We start from the raw sequence: 17,282 nt of genomic DNA, 5'->3' as shown, positions 1-17,282 counted from the left end.
GTTCGGTAGCAGAGTACTTCTAACGACTGCCCTTGAAGAGGCAGCTAGGAATAATGCTTTAGAAAAAAACTATTCAGAACCACTGATCGCCATGCTACAAGTTAGTCTCTCAAACAGCGACCACCGAGGGCTTGTCGTGCTGTACGCTGGCCTTTAGTTTTTAGCCCTCGTGGCGGAAGCATTCTGCTAGTAACTCCCTGGTTTTTATGCGAAGCATATTGACGTAGGTTTCGGGCCTTCGCGCGACGCCCGGCGGTGGCCACCATTGACCTTGAAGTGAGATCACATGATGTGACGTCACGTGATGACGTCACACCGGCTGCAGATGGGGCCACATATCGCGCCGTCGGACGTCGCCCGGCGGAGGCCTCCACGCTTCGGTTCGCGTAGTCGCGCGCGACGCGGCGGCGGCGCCACCATCGCTGAATCACGTGATATGTGACGTCACGCCAGGGATGAAGCGGCGCGCGCCCGCCGTCGCGTCAGTCTCTGTGCCCGCAACCGCGCCAGCGTCTTTGCGCCGGGCGTGTATGCGGTCAAGATGCCTCCAAACGCTAAGGACGTTAATAATAAGAATGCAAAACGAAGGCTGCTTCGCATCCACTGGGCTTAACCTTGATAAGCCTCCAACTTTTTCTCCATCAGTTATTTCCCCTTTTTATCCCTCTTCCCAGCTTGACACTGGTCAGTTCCCCGCCGTGTCTTATTTGCAAGTCAACAACTAGATATGCTTCCTATACAAATTAAAGCGTAGTAATCTCCACTATGCAATCGACATTTGCTGCGTTCAAGGCAACCGGAAAATAACCTGGTCATAGGCAGTACGAGGACTGCTCTGGCTTCTTCCCTCTCCGCCTCTTTCCCTTCTGCATACTGGCCCGTTGAGACAAAATTTTGCCATTGTGGCCCATGCGACAAGTTTAAGACATGTGCTCTACTTTTTAAGCCAGCAATAAGTGAAATAGTACTAACCGCGGCACTTAATCGTTGCGACGAGCAGTTAGTCCTTAATGGGAAGACGAAGTGACTGATGATCTCTTTACCTTATGGTTTTGCTCTACTCTTTAAGCCAGGAACAAATGAAATAGGACTAGCCGCGGCACTTAATCCTTGCGACAAGCAGTTAGTCTTTAATTGGAAGAGGAAGTGACTGATGATCCCTTTTCCCTTATGGTTTTGCTCTACTCTTTAAGCCAGACATAAGTGAAATAGGACTAACCGCTGCACTTAATCCTTGCGACGAGCAGTTAGTCCTTAACTGGAAGACGAAGTGACTGATGATCCCTTTGACCTTAGGCTTTTAGGGAGTTCAAAAAACTCTTTGAGGTACTAAAGAGCGACTAATAGTTGCGGCAACCCAGATGCCCTCCAAAAGGAAAATCTGCCCGTTGAAATCCTTGCTGTGTTAGGGTGACGTGCAGGGGCGCTCACCCTTTGTAGAAGGCCATGAGACCTCCCTCGTGGAACATGCGCACTGCGCAGTCGATGGCTCCCGTGTAGAGGCCCGCCGGGGAGTTCATGTAGCGCGTCTTGACGACGTCCACTGGCGAGGCGACCACAGTGGCGCAGAAGCCGGCGCCGAAGGCGGCCACGAAATGGCACGCCATGTTGTCCCCCAGAAGACCGCGGGACAGGATCGCCTCCTTGACGCTGTCGTAGCACACCAGCTCCGCCGCGTTGATGATGCTGTTGCGGGCGATGTTGGGCATCATGCCTGCACGGAGAGGCGGGGACCGTGTATAGAATATAAATGCTGGTGTAAACACCGGGATAAATGGCAAAAGACAGGATAGGCAAAAAAGACAGGAAGAATCACCAAAGTCCTAATGAAGTTATAATAATGCGCGTTGTATTTTACGTCTCGTACCCCTTGCTGTTTCCGCGACTGCGAAGCTGCAACATATCACCAGCTAGACTGATCCTTCCGTCTAAAGAGGCAAGATGATTTAAGGAATGAATGAATTTATTTCCTAAAATACATACTTTTATGGTTGTATAATCGAAAAAGGTGGAAACGGCAACTTGAAAAGTCCTATACTCGTCTAATAGCAGTAGAAGCAATGTAGATAAAAGTAAAGAGAAATGAGGAATGTATAAGTGATATGGAAAAATAGAGTAAAAAAATGCAGCAATTTTCACGGCTCTCAAAAAAAGATCTACCATTGCAACGACGAAATAAAATGGCAGAAAACTATGAATACTTTATATATGTATAATAAGTATTTAAACAGCTGTAACTAGCAATACGCAAAGGAAATTTGTAGGCCAGTGAGTAAATGCACGAGCAGTGCAATATGACAGCTGCCTTCTGAGTTATGAACGATGTTGCACTCAGATGAAATTTTCGAGTGCCTTGTTTCAAGGAAGCAGATGACATTCAAATATTTCTTTACCAGCTTCGTATTATTCTCCACGTGCATGGCTTTGTAGAAGAAAGTGAGCTGCTGATTTGCCTCAGCCGTTTACAGACTGGGCCTCGCGCCATCGCACTTCCGTCTGTCTTGCAAGATGAAGGAAAGCCTGAAGGGTACCCAATTCGTGTCTCACCAAGATGTCGTTACAGTAACTTTACAGGCCACCAATAAGACAGTCACTAGAGCCGTCAACAGTCGTTATCACTCTTCTACGAAGATGTAGGCAGACTATAGTGCACTGTGGCAGAAACAGATCGGCCCTGGCGGGGACTATATCGAAATTTTGTGCGCGCCTAACAGAAAACACATCCCAGAACATTTGAATGCTAGATTTTTAATCTCTTACGTGCAGTAGAGACAACAAGTGAACAGGTGACATTTACTGAACTTCCTTCTTACATTTAATATTTTCAGTCGCCAGCAAATCTGTGCCGGATGGGAGAGCTCGTGAAAAAAAAAAAATTAATAAGGCGCTTCCGCGACAGCCTCTCACTTCATATTCTTACCATCGTATGAGACATGAGCGTTCAAAATACTAAAAGGCACACCAGGCAACTGGCTTGCGTGATTGTGCCAAAATAATTTTCCGCAATCCGCATCCCGTAGAGCGTTGTTGTTGACTAAACCTCAAAGCTGTACCCAAAAAGCAAATCAAACAGCCCTCTAGAAAATAATGCCAGCAAAACAGTACGGCTCAACACACCCACATACTGTAATTGAAACCAACTACTATCTTCCAGCATCGCCGAGCAATGCGCATGCGCCAAAAAAACAAGTCGCTTCGTAAAACGGTACGAGACATCTATCCGCAACGGCAGGTCAAATGAGAGTTGAGGCCATGCACCAAGACCTATTTATTGAACTACAGACCTGCACAGATGGCAGGGTCCTATGGAGCAGCGTGGGCCAACTTTCGTTAGCTTTTAGGCTGTTGAGGGCGCTCGGTTGGTTGCCCTGTTCGTCTGCTATGATCATCATTACTGTCTGCCATTTCGTGCGTGCTGCTTAATACGTTTATTTTGTCTTTCTCTGCTATCTTAACATTAGCAGTTAATATAGCCGTAATGACGACTTTTTCCGTCCTAGAAGAGTATACAAAAGGTCTTCCTTATTGGCCGCTTTCTTTTTGTCAGCACTACCATGCCAAGCATACATAAATGGATGATAATGATTACGTGGATAACTGATGAAACTGCCATGTTTGAAACAAAATGATGGAGGGAATTTTCTCAACAGGTATACGTATATTAGCGCCACACCGCCCGTAATGTTTCTACCCTAGCGGCAAAAGGCATGAAATAGAACATGCGCCCTAGAGCAGAGCCGTCTGCGCATGTCTGTGCTTCAGTATAGGTCTCGCCACGCACTGGTCTCCCTCACCTTTGTACAGCCCCCTGATTCCTTCTTCTCGGCCGATGGTGCGGTATGCCTGGAAGGAGTTCCGGTATCGTCGGGGCGCCGTGCCGGACTGGGCCTGCATGCGCACCTTGACCACGTCCGTGGGCTGCGCCGAGGTCACGGCCAGGGCGCCCGTGGTCACCGCGGCCAGAATGCGCACGCCCAGCACGGAGGCAGAGTTGCCGCCCCGGTTATGGCCTGCGCGCAGTGGAAAATGGCATTCATTACTTGTTATTCATCATCGCTGTTATCATCACTCGGGTTAAATCTACTTCGGGACAAACGCGAAGGCGCCATTTAAACCAGTCCTGATCTCCTGTTTAAGTCGCATCCTGCAGTGCATATATATCCCCGTACTCCCCCGCTTCCCCGCGTACCACCATCACCCGGCTTGCGCCACTGGAAGACGTAGTCAGGTACCATTAGCCATCAATTTAGCTATGCATATTTAGCTGTCTAGCGCAAGCCTGGAAGACTATTTCAGGCTCATCAACCGGGCTCACTCGACGGCTGAGGCCAGTGGAGCCTTGTACTGATCACTAATCACTAGAATTCAAGACGCAACACTTCTCGTAAGAGTTTTGGAAAGCGCTAACTGCACGCACACGGACACGCACGACGAAGCGCTAAGTGTGTGTGCGCGCCCGTTCTGTGCCAGTGCAGCTTTCGAAGCCCTTACGATGCAATGACAACTAGCCCACGTAGCAGCTCTTTTATAAACACTTCTAACAGAGCAAAAACAAGTTCTTCTCTATGGCGTTAAAACAATCCAAAATAATTTATGGTCACCTGTGAAGATAGGCGTTCCTAAACACCTGGTGACCACTAAGAGCATGGAAAAGTCTGCAACGTTATTTGGAAGCTAATATCTTTTTAAAACGTCGCGATAAATGTGCATTGTCGTGTCAGACATACTTCCAAACAGCGTCTATAAGGGCGCGCAATCAGCTAGGTGCTTCTCCGACCCGGACGACCTTCTTGTGTACTTTCGACACCCCGTGCTGCATTTTCTCCCAAATTCAGTTTTATAAACTAGACACCTCAGAAAGCTCTGGATGGAAGGCACTTGATAAGCAAATCGTTCACCGTTCAGACGACAGCGCCGCCGGTATCCCAAGCTTCCTTATGCTAGTAAACACAATGTTCGTCTATAATATCACATCTATTTCGATCTCAGTCGCTAAAGGACACGCCGAAGCGGGCCGGGCCCTGTTCAGTGAGGTGCGATGCCCACCTAGAATGGCCATGCTGTAGGCCTCCTTGACGCTGTCGTAGAAGCCGATGCGCACTGTGGCGAAGCAGGCCTGTCGCTGGAGGCCCGGTCCCAGGCCTCCGTACAGCCTGGCGGGGCCTTCTTGGCGGGCGATGGTCGCCACGGTGCCGAACACACCGCGGTACTTGAAGTTCGACCTGATGGAGCCCGTCGTGCCCTCGCCCTGGATCTGCAAAGAATAAAAGGAAAATTGTATTAGGGGCGGATTCAGAAATGAGCTCGGCAAAGGCTGCTGGACCACAAAAGGATTCTATGGAAGGTTCTGATACTCCCTAATGCAAAATTTGAGCGCAGCTCATTTGGGGTCTCAGGCTCTATAAGCTCACTGTTTTACTTTGCTGGGTCGTGGACACGGCGACGATATTAGTTCAATAGCAGTATTAGTTGATGAAGACCACGATTTGCAATGCACAGCGTGCGAGAATGTGTATATTAGTCCGATAGCAATATGATCTGAAGAAGACGACGATGTGCAGTGCGCAGCGCGAGAGTGTGTTGCAGTTTAAAACAACATGTGGTCGGCTGCGATAGCCTATAGTGATTTAGTGCAGTAGCCAGCGAAGCTGATCTGTTAGTCGCACCGCGGTTTCGAATCGAACTCGCTGCAATGTTTATTTTTATTTATTTATTGTTTGACTCGACAGCACCGACGGCGGCGACGCGGCTCGACGCGCGATTACAAGCTTTGCTCTAAAATATGACAGTTCGTTATGTTACATTCCATTGTAATCTTCTCGGCAGCCTGCATAGAATATGCTACCTAGCTTTCATTTTTATATCCCGGGGTGCCAGACTCGGGCGATAGCGTGGGCGTGGTGTAATGTGCTTCAATAGATAGAACAGTGTGATTCACAAGATAGAACAGGAATAATATCGTTATATAATCCCTGCTCTTGCTCTCAGCCAAAAGTAAAATGCCTAATACGACCCCTTCGTTCCTTCGATGGTATTCTATTCTCATCGTCCGGTGCGCAGACTGGCAGATATTGACGCAGAGTGGCAGGAGATCTGTGGACATATTAATTATTATGGCGCAGTTTTACGATGCGCGAAAAGCTGCTCTCATAAACAACTTCCATTTGAAGAATGCCCTTGTCCAGAATTTCTGGCTGTGGGTGAGTGCAGCGCAGGTGAACCGACGGGTGCACGGTGTCACTTCAACCAATAGCATTCATCGGAAAAGAAAAAGAAGCGAACTGATTTGAATCCTCCATGAACGGATCGATTTGTTTCCCCTGTCTTGTCTCTGACTGAAGTGCACGACATTCAGTCATCAGAAAGAAAACTGCCTCGCAGGGTCACGGCCTGAGATCCTATGCCATTCTTGTTCAAAGGCTAAAGGTGGTAAAGGCGCGTAGATTAGTGAGAAAGCAGAATTAAACGTCACAATTCCCCCCCCCCCCCTCCCACAAATTCAAACTCGCGACTTCGATGCCGAGACGGTCTCTAGGATCACTGTTTCAAAATGAACGGCGGCCTAGTTTATAGATTGAGAGACCCATATTAAAGAAAATATTTTCATGTTAACGCAGTTCAACTGAGAAATCGGCCATTGATATGGACACCTCTATTTCATTTTTCGCCCTTTCCTAGCTAAGAAAACCTCCGTTTTCGGATAAAGTAGCGTCTTTGCCATAATAGAACGCGCTAATCTGATGGATAGAAAAACGTGATTTTCCTTGGCTACCCCTAAGAACCCCTCTCAGTCCGCTCGTACGCACCAAGATGCCAAAGTCGCATCGGTGATCGCAGAATCCTGATCAAAATACCACTTTCTCGAAGCACTAACCCCATGTGGAAGAACATCATTACTCTCTGGCTACATTGGCCTAGCTTAATACTCAGGATGTCTCCTTACTGCAACCGTATTGCACGCGCTTGGGCAAGCGTAGCTATGAGCGAGTTGCTATCGGCTGGCAGACATGCTGTAGTCATTTTAGAGCGCAGCTCATTGGCGTCCGTTCCTGGGTTTCGCGTCGTCGTCGGCGTCGGCCTCGTAACCAGCTCCGCTCCCCTTTCATCCGCAGCTGGGGTTGACTCACTATCGGCGTCAGCGGCATCAGTCAGTCGCTGCTATCTCTTCCCTCCTCCCTTTATCGTGTTGTCCGCTTGCTGCGCGCGCTTCTGCCCCCATCGTTTGCCGCTGGGTGTACACGCCGCCCCCCTCCCCCCTCTTCCTGCGAGTCTCCGGTTGTCAAAGCGCCGGCTCGAACTTAATTCCTTTCTTCGCTCCTCCTCCAATGCAACCCCTGTGCGGTGGCAATCAGAGAGCCAGATCGGTGGCGGCGGATCTGTATATGTGCACCGCCCGAGCCGAAATTGCGAATACGTGTGAAAAATAAAAAAAAATTTTGTGATAGCGCATACATGTGTTGCTCGATTTCTTTGCCTCAATCTATCGAAAAGGTGAAACAGCTTATTTGCTGCGCTCAAATTTCGCATTAGGAAGTAACGTAATCGTCGGTAATTTTTTCAATCTAGTTGCGGCATGGTACAAACATAATATGAAGGCAACCTTGCGTCTTTGTGAGCTGGCGGCAATATTCTTTTTCTTTTTTTTCTTTTGCATAATTTATCCGAAGCCGTACCACGCTAGTACGAAGGCAGTTTCTGTGTCTTTCGCAATGCGCTAACTTCAGCAGGAAAGATGAGCCAGCTTAACTATCTTTAAGATGGCAGGTAAGCTGGATGATGTAGTTACGTTTGCGCTAATGCCCCGTCACTACTATGCTTATTACTGACGGTGATAACTTGTAATGCGTCTTACCTAATCTCAGCCACTACTAGTCATCCGTCTCCAAGTTCCTTTGCCTCGGCTGCTGAAAGCCCGAACCAACAAAGTTGTTGGTGACTCTCAATAAGCGGAGACACATCAACGGCGACAACCGAAATAGCACCAGTCAAAGTACCGTACTGTCACTAACCATCCGCTAATGTAGCCCCTCGATTAGTTGCCATCATCGCTACGTTATTTCCAAGGAGGATGGTTACTTCCCCCGGTCACTTCGCACAGTTCAAAAGACGGTTGCGCCATCTATGAACTGAGCTGTAAGCTATCGGTGGCGCCGAGCAACTTCTTATATTTCTCTACCCTGTTCATATTCCGAGCAGCACTAAGCAGTTCGTCTAAACGCCACCGGTGGCGTGACAGCCTGCCAACTTCCGAGTTTTGGCACATTCAGACAGCCGGATTTCAATACGTGGGCCCTATGGGGAATGTCGCAACTGGTAAGATGAGATAGAGCTGGTTTTAGTGAGACCCCTGGACACGAATCCTCACCTGCAGCCGGACCTTGGCGACGTCGAGGGGAAAGGTGATGCCGTCCGCTATGCAGGCGGCCGAACCGGCGCAGACCAACTTGGCGGCCAAGCCAAGTGGGGGCTGGTTGCTGCTGGCGGTCATGGTGGTGGAGGCACCGTACAGTTCCTTGGCCGACCTGGGAATCGCATTAAATACGCCCGAAAATTGTAAAGTACTCCTCAATGATCATGACTAAACCGATCCAAATTACTTAAATGACACGCTAAAATAAACTAAACCAACGAAGCATAAGGCAAGGTTTTCCATCTTTTTCTTAATCATGTTAATCAGTGTGAAGTTAATACTGTGGTTGTTTTACGCCTGAAAAATAACTGATAAGAAAGCAGAAGAACAAATAACCACGTACCACCGGTGGGATCCGAGCCCGCGACCTCTGAATTTCGCATACAGTGTTCTGCCAACTGATAGGAAGCATAAGAAAAAACAACCACATACCACCGGTGGAATCCGAACCTTCGACCTCCGAATTTCTCGTACGATCCTCTACAAACTAAGCTACGACGGCGGCTGTCCAAACTCCTGCTTTAAATTTTCAAGAACTGTTTGAATTAGATACGACTGACATGAAGTTCTGTCCGTGCTGTTCGTAAAAAAAAAGTGAGCTTTCAAGACATGGTTAAGGTTTCAAGAGATGGTTAAACTTCACATATCCCAAGTTCTGTCCACAGCCATGGACCTAAGCAGACCAGGGGTCTCCAATTCACGCCATTAAAACAAAACTTCCGCCTAATAAAACTCCTGGCCTCTTCACAGAGCGGATTTATTGCTAAGCTTCTGGTTGCTCACCTTAGTTACGAAATTAGTCGAACGTAGGGGGTTAATGTATTCGAGCATTGTAATAGTCTACGCGTGACATCGGGACACATGATGGCCAGATATTGCAGCGCAATGGCACGCTCAGGGTATTCCCATCGAATTATCCCCGTACATCGCGCTCATTAGCCTTTCAGGAAGAAAAGCATAAAAAATGCGTGTTACGAGTGCAGGTAGTTGTAAAAATTTGTCACCTCACGAATCAGGTGACTTCTCTTACCATATTTACATAAGGCATACATCAAACTTTCCTCTCCCAATTACGTCCGTACATCGCAGAGTAAAGCTTGTAAAACAGATTTTACACGAGATATTACCGTTCATTAAAATAGCAGGTAATCTCTTCATGATGTATGCACCCCCTTCCTATAATACTCAACAATACACGTACTATAAAAGAGTACGACACGCCAAGTTCGTGTGGTATGACATGCGGAGTACAAAATACTCAAGCCACTAATTGTAAGTTCGTCCCTGTGTTTTGATATCGACGGGACAAGAAAATATATCTAGGTTCACAAAAGCCCTAAATCGCTTCTTACGAGTAAAAAAATCGTCAGGGTAGGGGGACGAGAGGAATCTTAGAACAGTTACTTCCGTGTTCGTTTAACAAGTAAGAAATTCTTGGTGTAACTTCCGTGAAAGGGCACGTTCGCTATCGTGTGTTTCGTACAGCACATGTGTGCGGTCCTCCACTACAGAAACTTTCTTTTTTCTTTAACACAATCCATCCCTTACGTCAAGGAGTCGTTGAGGGTGTCCACCGAGAAGTGAAACCGATACCGCACCGTTTCTTTTCATCAAAAACCAATTTCCAAAATTTTTAATCCCTCTTTCTTTCTGGGTTTTTTTGCGCAAAAGACACGACACAAAAGAAACGAGGTAGACAGGACAAGCGCTTACTAACAACTCAGGTGTTTATTGACGGAATTTTTGCTTAAATACAGCAGCTGCTCTTATCAAACATGAAGAGGGAAAGAAGAGACTTCGCATACATATATATCAGATCAGCACAGATCCCATCATCGCACGAGTGAATGCATGTTTTGAGCTCTAATTTTGCGCAAGATAACTGATTTATTTTTTTGAGAGCAAAATTGAAGGATTGCTGACACGCGATTTACCCGATTTTCCTATCTCATTAGCCTCAGTTATCTCTCTTCCAAGTTGTGTCTTGCACTGGCGCAGTACTGACGTTTTTTCGAGCGCGGGAGTGCAGTTGCGGCAATTCCGAATATGGTCAATCATTTTGCTACCTGACTTGTTCTTGACATCTCTTGCGTGCTCCCTCAGCCTTTCATTAAGGCACCTGCCAGTTTGGCCAATGTACTGCTTACCACAGGCAAGTGGTATCGAGTACACAACGCTCTTTTTACAGGCCACGAATCGCTGCTGGTGCCGCTTTAATCCCTCTGTTACTTGTCCTCACATTTGAATCACATGCAAAAACTTAATGCAACGTTAAGTGGCTGTAGCGTCATTAAGTCAATTCCTTTATCCCTCAAAGTTCAATTGGAATCACCTTTGCACTTCTCGTGTTAAAACGTGATTCTATGTAGTTTTTGTCTGTTTTGCAACACCTCATTTATTACCTAAACGACGCATCGTTATTGCCCTTGTGTCTGAGCATCAGTGCACCGTGCACCCCGGTGCTTTACCCGCTGTCTCCTCTGTTGGATGAATGCAGTATCTGGCTGATGGTAGGCTAAGATAAATAATCGAAGAATAGGAGTAGCATGTTCACCCGCGGAGAGGCCCACGAGAGAGTAAATTGATGTTTGAATCACTCAATCAGTCAAATCATTAATGCTGGTGTGGAACCTTTAGAAGCGAAAGATGCCAGCTCCATAACGTCAAATAGAGTGAGGAAAAGTGGTGCGTAGACCAATACAAAAAGTGGACAGATGGGCGAGTCAATACATGATTGTAGAAAGAAAGCCAGCGCAAAGGACGGAGACACAGAACACGAACAAGCCGCCGCGGTGGCTCAGCGGTTATGGTGCTCGGCTGCTGACCCAAAAGACGCGGGTTCGATCCCGGCCGCGGCGGCTAGAATTTCTTTGGAGGAGAAATTCTAGAGGCCCGTGTACTGTGCGATGTCAGTGCACGTTAAAGAACCCCAGGTGGTCGAAATTTCCGGAGCCCTCCACTACGGCGTCCCTCATAGCCTTAGTCGCTTTGGGACGTTAAAACACAAACCATAAACCAAACAGAACACGAACACAGGACGACGCTGGACAATCGACTGATCGGTATCGAGATAGACTATCGATAGTCAAGCGTCGTCCTGTGATCCTGTTCTGTGTCTCCGTCTTTTGCTCTCGCTTTCTTTCTACAATGGTAGACTAGGTTTAGAAACTATAGGATAAAAGTGCTGACACTGCCCGCTACCATGAATGATGTACTGATTTCACTACAGTGAAATATATTAAAACAATGCAAGAATAAAGGATTTTATGCGCGTAACTAAGACAAACGATATTAAGAAAATAAATTTTCACAATCCCCGTGAAATATTCGCCACAATTACAAATAAAACGAAAACGTATGAGAGGCAAATACGCATGCTGCAAAAAAAAAAAGATACAACAAAAATAAAAGAAAACGTTTAAGTGCGGATGACTTACCAGACGAGGAGTCGACGGAATGCTGCGAATTTTCACGGGCGTGGATCAGTGCGCCCAGGGGGGAAGACGTCTGTTAGGAATTTTTGCGGAACGGTGGCAAGGGCAATGGTATGGAGATGGCCCACGACTCCTGCCAGACCGCGGTCCACACGGGCCTCGGGTCGGTGCGATAGATGGCTTCTTCCGACGAGGGGAACCCTTCTACCATAATACTCAGCCTGACCTGCGAATGTGAAACAAAAGAAGCACGCCCACTTAGTACTCGGTACTCGGCGATTACATTTGGCATTCAGTACGTACGCCACGGCCCAGTGGGCACTGAAACTTCACTGGACGTCCTCGGGACGTCTCGAACGTCCCAAGGACGTCCAAGAGAGTATAAATAGTCCATTGGGGGGTAACGTCACTGATAACCTCACGGATAAAGACCTACAGGTGGTCAAGAAATCGATACGTATACATTGCACAACAACCGGAAACATATTAGACGACTTAAGCGGACACGGTTGGCAAAGAAATGTAAGAAGCGTAAAAGCGTTACCGGTTTTTAAAGAAATAGTTTGTGATTTTTAATTGCGGCGGCTGAATTTTGATGAAGGCGAAATCCTAGAGGCCCGTGTACTGTGCGATGTCAGTGCACGTTAAAGAACCCCAGGTGGTCGAAATTTCCGGAGACCTTCACTATGGCGTCCCTCATAGCCCGAGTCGCTATGGGACGTTAAACCACAATAAACCAAACCAAACCAATTACGGCTAGAGCACCATAGGTTTCTCTTTCAATGATTATTATGCCCTGATCCCGTCCAACTCATCGACATTCCACTGATAAAGTTTGGAACATTGTACGAATTAATTTGAAAAATCTTTTTATTCTACAGTTGTCTACATCATCGCATTGCGACATATCGAAGGCTTGAACAATGTTTTCAACAATTTTGTTCGAAGCTATAGAATCGTAAAACACCACTGTGTAAACTGAAGTTGGAACTGGCATGTAAAATAATAGACTAACGCGTGATTCCTTTAAAAAAATGCGATGCGGCGTCTCTGCGCGGTTGCTTACATGATGCACTGATGCCTGTTAAACATAACATCGAAGCCTGAATCACGCGATCGTCAGACAAATGTAAACGTATAATCGTGAATACGCGAGTCTTCGCACTTGCTTAGTTGATCGCATTTTAGTTCACGCCGACGGCGCATTTCCGAAGATAGCTAACCGCAAACAAGGCACGCTGCTCAAGCAAAAAGCACTGACACTTCCCTCAACTACCACAAAGGACAAACAGCTGTAATTCACTGAAGGTACGTTCGAGGAATAAGAGAGCTAGTAGCAAGAGTCAAAGGTGTAGAAATTGTCCACGCATGACACATTATGACATTAAATTTCAATGAACTGGGTTGGCATACTGGGGCAACAGCAGCTTGGTTTGGCTAATTCGTAAGTTCTTTTTTTAAAAACATAGCTCAAAAAAGACATGGACGACACAGATGTAGAGGGGCAGGCGTTAAAGATGTGGACGGGATAGCGCCTATCCCATCTACATCTGTGCCGTCAGTGTCTTTTTTGCGCTGTTTAAAAAAAAACGCATGCTGAAACATAGCAACGATACGGTGGAAAAGCGGTAAGCAGAAACCAGACGGTGTTGTACCTGTCAAGACTGACGTAATCTTCTCAACCTTGCCAGTAATCCGTGGGAATAAACCACGACCATCGGCGACACTTCCCGGCCTAACTGAACACTCGACTCTCTGTCTCAGCGAACACAATAGACGCTGGGATCGTTTTTTCAAGCGAATACGGGTTAGTCTCAAAAGATAGCGCTCGTTTTTTTTTTCCGGGCATCGACCAGTATACGGCTTGACGGGAAAAACGTGCCGTGATCCGATGACGTCACGAACAGTCCACCATCTCGTTATCGACGGGCGCTGCAAAGGCGATCGCACGACGCAGGAAAATACGCCCAGGTAGGCAATTACAGGCGAGACGGCAATGCAGCTCGGCTATATTTAGACAGGTCGTGTATTTGAGCGGCGGGTTTACTGCGGGACCCCCGAATGAAGAGGATAGGTTCTTTAAACCTAAGACGGCTCCTCTCCTTTAATGGAGCCGTCTTATGTTTGTAAGGAGATGAGTAAGGAGAGGTCAAGCGGTGAAAGCCAGCGGCATAGAACCTGTTGTCAGGTTTCAAAAGTTCTGTCACGTAATTAAATCATGAAATGTGTTGTGCTCACGTAGAAAAAAAGTCTTCATTGCATCAGCGAAAGGTCAGTTCAGGCTTTAAAGAAAAAAAACTTTCGGTCCGCCTATGACGTCTCAAGAAACTATTAAACGGGGGCGCCGAAAAGATGAAATTTAAATATTATTAGCGCGCGGTAACGATGAACACGATTCTGTACTGAAACGTATTGTCCGTCTCCTGCAATCATTCGACGACTGAAAAAAAACCTGGAAACGGCCCTGAGGTCAATTTTTTTTCACACACAAATTTCGTACCGTGCTTGCCCGTAATCTTCTCCCTTCGCGAAAGTTTAGCACGGTCACGCCAGGTACAGTTGTTCACTAAAAGTTTCTCATTTTAATCCAATCTGTCACATTGTCAGAGAACGTTTGCACTCTCGATGTCCGCTCTGCGATGGCCACAAGAAGTTCATGGCCGCCACTCAGCTGCTTCCAAGTCATCCCTTAAATAAAACGGAGGCAGCCCTATCGCTTACTTTTAATGCGAAAGCATTAATAATTCCATTCTGAGAAAAGCCGGTAGCGTATCTGTGTTAGTGGGCGTACCCGCAGATGGTACAGATAGTACCAGCGATGGCAAGAAATACAGGGTAACGTCATCAAGCAGCCATGTGACGCACACAGCTTCCAAAAATCTTTTATACAGTCTGTCCACAGACTTCTGTCTATGAAGTCTATAGACTATCTATAGACAAATCCTAGAGACCAGTCTCTAGGCAATAGAAATTTTATAGACAGTCTATAGAAAATCTATAGATTTATGGCCATACAATTTTAGATTTTCTCTTTAGATTTTAGGTTTTTTTTTATTTTAGTTTTGTCTTTGTTATGTTTTGCTCTTAGTTTTGTTGTGCTTAGCACTATGCATGACTGATCTTTGTTTCGTTGCCAATATATCCACTGCTTTTCTAGTTTCTGTTACTTATGGAAATTTTGTACCATTGCCAAGTGCCACTTTGTTTCGTTTTTTTTTTGGGGGGGGGGGGGGAGGGGGGTCTCTGTCAGGCGCTACTAGGCGCCTTTATAGCTTGCTCTCCCTTGTTTGCAGTCCCTGTACTGGCCAAACAAAACCAATAAATGAAATGAAAAGTAATAGACAAAAATAAATATCTATAGGAAGGCAATAGAGTCTGCCGCCGCGGTGGCTCAGCGGTTATGGTGCTCGGCTGCTGACCCGAAAGACGCGGGTTCGATCCCGGCCGCGGCGGCTGGAATTTCTTTGGAGGAGAATTTCTAGAGGTCCGTGTACTGTGCGATGTCAGTGCACGTTAAAGAACCCCAGGTGGTCGAAATTTCCGGAGCCCTTCACTACGGCGTCTCTCATAGCCTTAGTCGCTTTGGGACGTTAAACCCCATAAACCAAACCATAAACTAAGCAATAGAGTCTATAAGAAGTCTGTAGAATATTTATAGACCATTTTTATAAGGCAGCAAACCGAGCACCACCATTTCAGACAATTCTATACATGTCGTTCATCTATGTACAGGCGCCGTCAAAAGTAAATGGAAGGCAATATTCACGAAAAAATTTAATCATTAGCCCCCCAATTCATGCATCCTTGAATCATATGCGCAGCCTAATTGTGATTTTGCGAATTGCACTGTGCGCCAGCAAGCATAGACCATTATGCTTTAGATTTAAAGAAATTACGTTTTTTTTTGATAAAGTCGCCTTCCATTTACTCTTGACGGCGAGTGTACGTGCTCCCCTCTGGCCGACGTTAATGTGGCGGCAGTTTAGCCGAGAACATTCGCATCAAAACTGTGCCGCAACCGTTCGTCGATCGTACAGCTTTCCGGGCGGTGTCATACGTGCGCGTATGCGCGGGTGGGTGTCCATGTACCCAGGGAATCTTAATGTTCTCGCATTCCAACATGTAACAGTCTTAAGTGTCTCCGACGAATTTTTACGCAATCTCCCCCCCATTACACCTCAGCGGCCTCGACGCATTCCAGTGTGGAATAAGCGTACATGTTCTTTCAACTTCCTCGTACTTTTTTCGCGATTGAGCCGGAACCCGCAAGCTCAGATGATACATAAAATGTGAGAGTTGTCAGTGTATGACGCCATGGACGGCCACAAAATGCGCTTCACGGATTTATAGACACAATGTTGCTTTTTAAGCAATCTGTACTTATAGAGGGTGTTTCACCTAAGGCTTTACACAATTTTTAAAACTAGGCTTTTAGAGTTGCAAGATCCCTTTTTACTGCATAGCATTGCCAACGGTGAATACAAAGGTGTGCTAACTACCAGGCTGGTTAACTAATACTGAATAGTTAACTTTTTAAATATTACTCTTAGGCTCCTTAATTACTCAGAGGCGTGTAGCCTACCGAAAGTAATATCCATATTAGTTTTTTTGGAATTCCGAAAACGCGGTTACCCTCGCTGCTGTGGCCAAACAAATTATGGCTACATCGCGCCAAAATACATGCGCTTTCGAAAAGCTTTCAGGCAAAGCAACCTTTCCAGTGCACGCCACACGTGGAAGTAGCCAAACATTTGTGGGCCACAGCGCCGAGGGTAATCGCGTTTTCGAAATTCCAAAAACTGATATAGATATTACCAACGGTGGGCTACAAGTCTTTCAATAATTAAAGTGCCTAACGGTAGTAGTTAAAAATTAACTATTCAAGATTAATTAATCAGCCTGCTAATTAGCACGCCTTAGCTGTATTCTGATGTATTCACCACTGACAGTGCTATGCCGAAAAAAGCGTTCTTCTAATTTACAAAGCCTACTTTTAAAATGGTTTTGTTTATTGGGGTTTAACGTCCCAAAGCAACTCAGGCTATGCAACATTTAAAATGTGTGTAAGATCTTAGGTGAAGCACCCTGAATATGACGCTAAGTATCGATAGAAATAGCTAAGTTATCGGACATTCCGCTGCTGTATTATGTATGCCCTTTGAATTGTAAGTTCCATTCCTTCGATGCAAAAAATACAGAACACGAGTTCAGGCGTATGCATACGTATAAACAACCGCTGCTATGTACGTACTAGAGCAATACATTAATGACTGTATTCGTGATTCGCAGCAAGGCCGACTCAATCTGTGCTTCACTGCCTAGTGCCGCAAGGCAGATGAGTGGTGTCAGAGCATTGAGACCTCTGCGCGAGGCGCATCGTGCGTCACCGAAGCGCTTGCTAGACTGATGTATGACGTCACGAACAGTGCACGTGCAGC

At 46.4% G+C, this 17,282-nt stretch overlaps 2 protein-coding genes across 3 annotated transcripts in view; one reads left to right on the top strand and one right to left on the bottom strand.

The window, feature by feature from the left end:
- LOC149330688 (uncharacterized) overlaps positions 1 to 17,282 on the top strand; it is a 100,731-nt gene that overhangs the window by 6,743 nt on the left and 76,706 nt on the right. The window lies entirely within an intron of this gene.
- Positions 1 to 17,282, bottom strand: part of LOC149330689 (putative mitochondrial transporter UCP3) — a 60,311-nt gene that overhangs the window by 1,600 nt on the left and 41,429 nt on the right. For both annotated transcript variants that reach the window (XM_089561326.1, XM_089561327.1), the window contains exons 2-6: positions 11,848 to 12,070; positions 8,366 to 8,522; positions 5,047 to 5,254; positions 3,795 to 4,010; positions 1,432 to 1,714 (exon numbers count right to left, since the gene is read on the bottom strand). In XM_089561326.1, coding sequence (XP_089417452.1) covers positions 1,432 to 1,714; positions 3,795 to 4,010; positions 5,047 to 5,254; positions 8,366 to 8,488 — 830 coding nt within the window. In that variant the 5' untranslated portion in view covers positions 8,489 to 8,522; positions 11,848 to 12,070. The remainder of the gene's footprint in view (positions 1 to 1,431; positions 1,715 to 3,794; positions 4,011 to 5,046; positions 5,255 to 8,365; positions 8,523 to 11,847; positions 12,071 to 17,282) is intronic.

Source organism: Amblyomma mixtum, chromosome 9 (assembly GCF_055824585.1).
Source record: "Amblyomma mixtum isolate Tamu chromosome 9, ASM5582458v1, whole genome shotgun sequence".
In the NCBI taxonomy this organism is placed as follows: domain Eukaryota; kingdom Metazoa; phylum Arthropoda; class Arachnida; order Ixodida; family Ixodidae; genus Amblyomma; species Amblyomma mixtum.
Note: the sequence above shows the minus strand (reverse complement) of the source record. Positions and strands in the feature narration are given on the sequence as shown.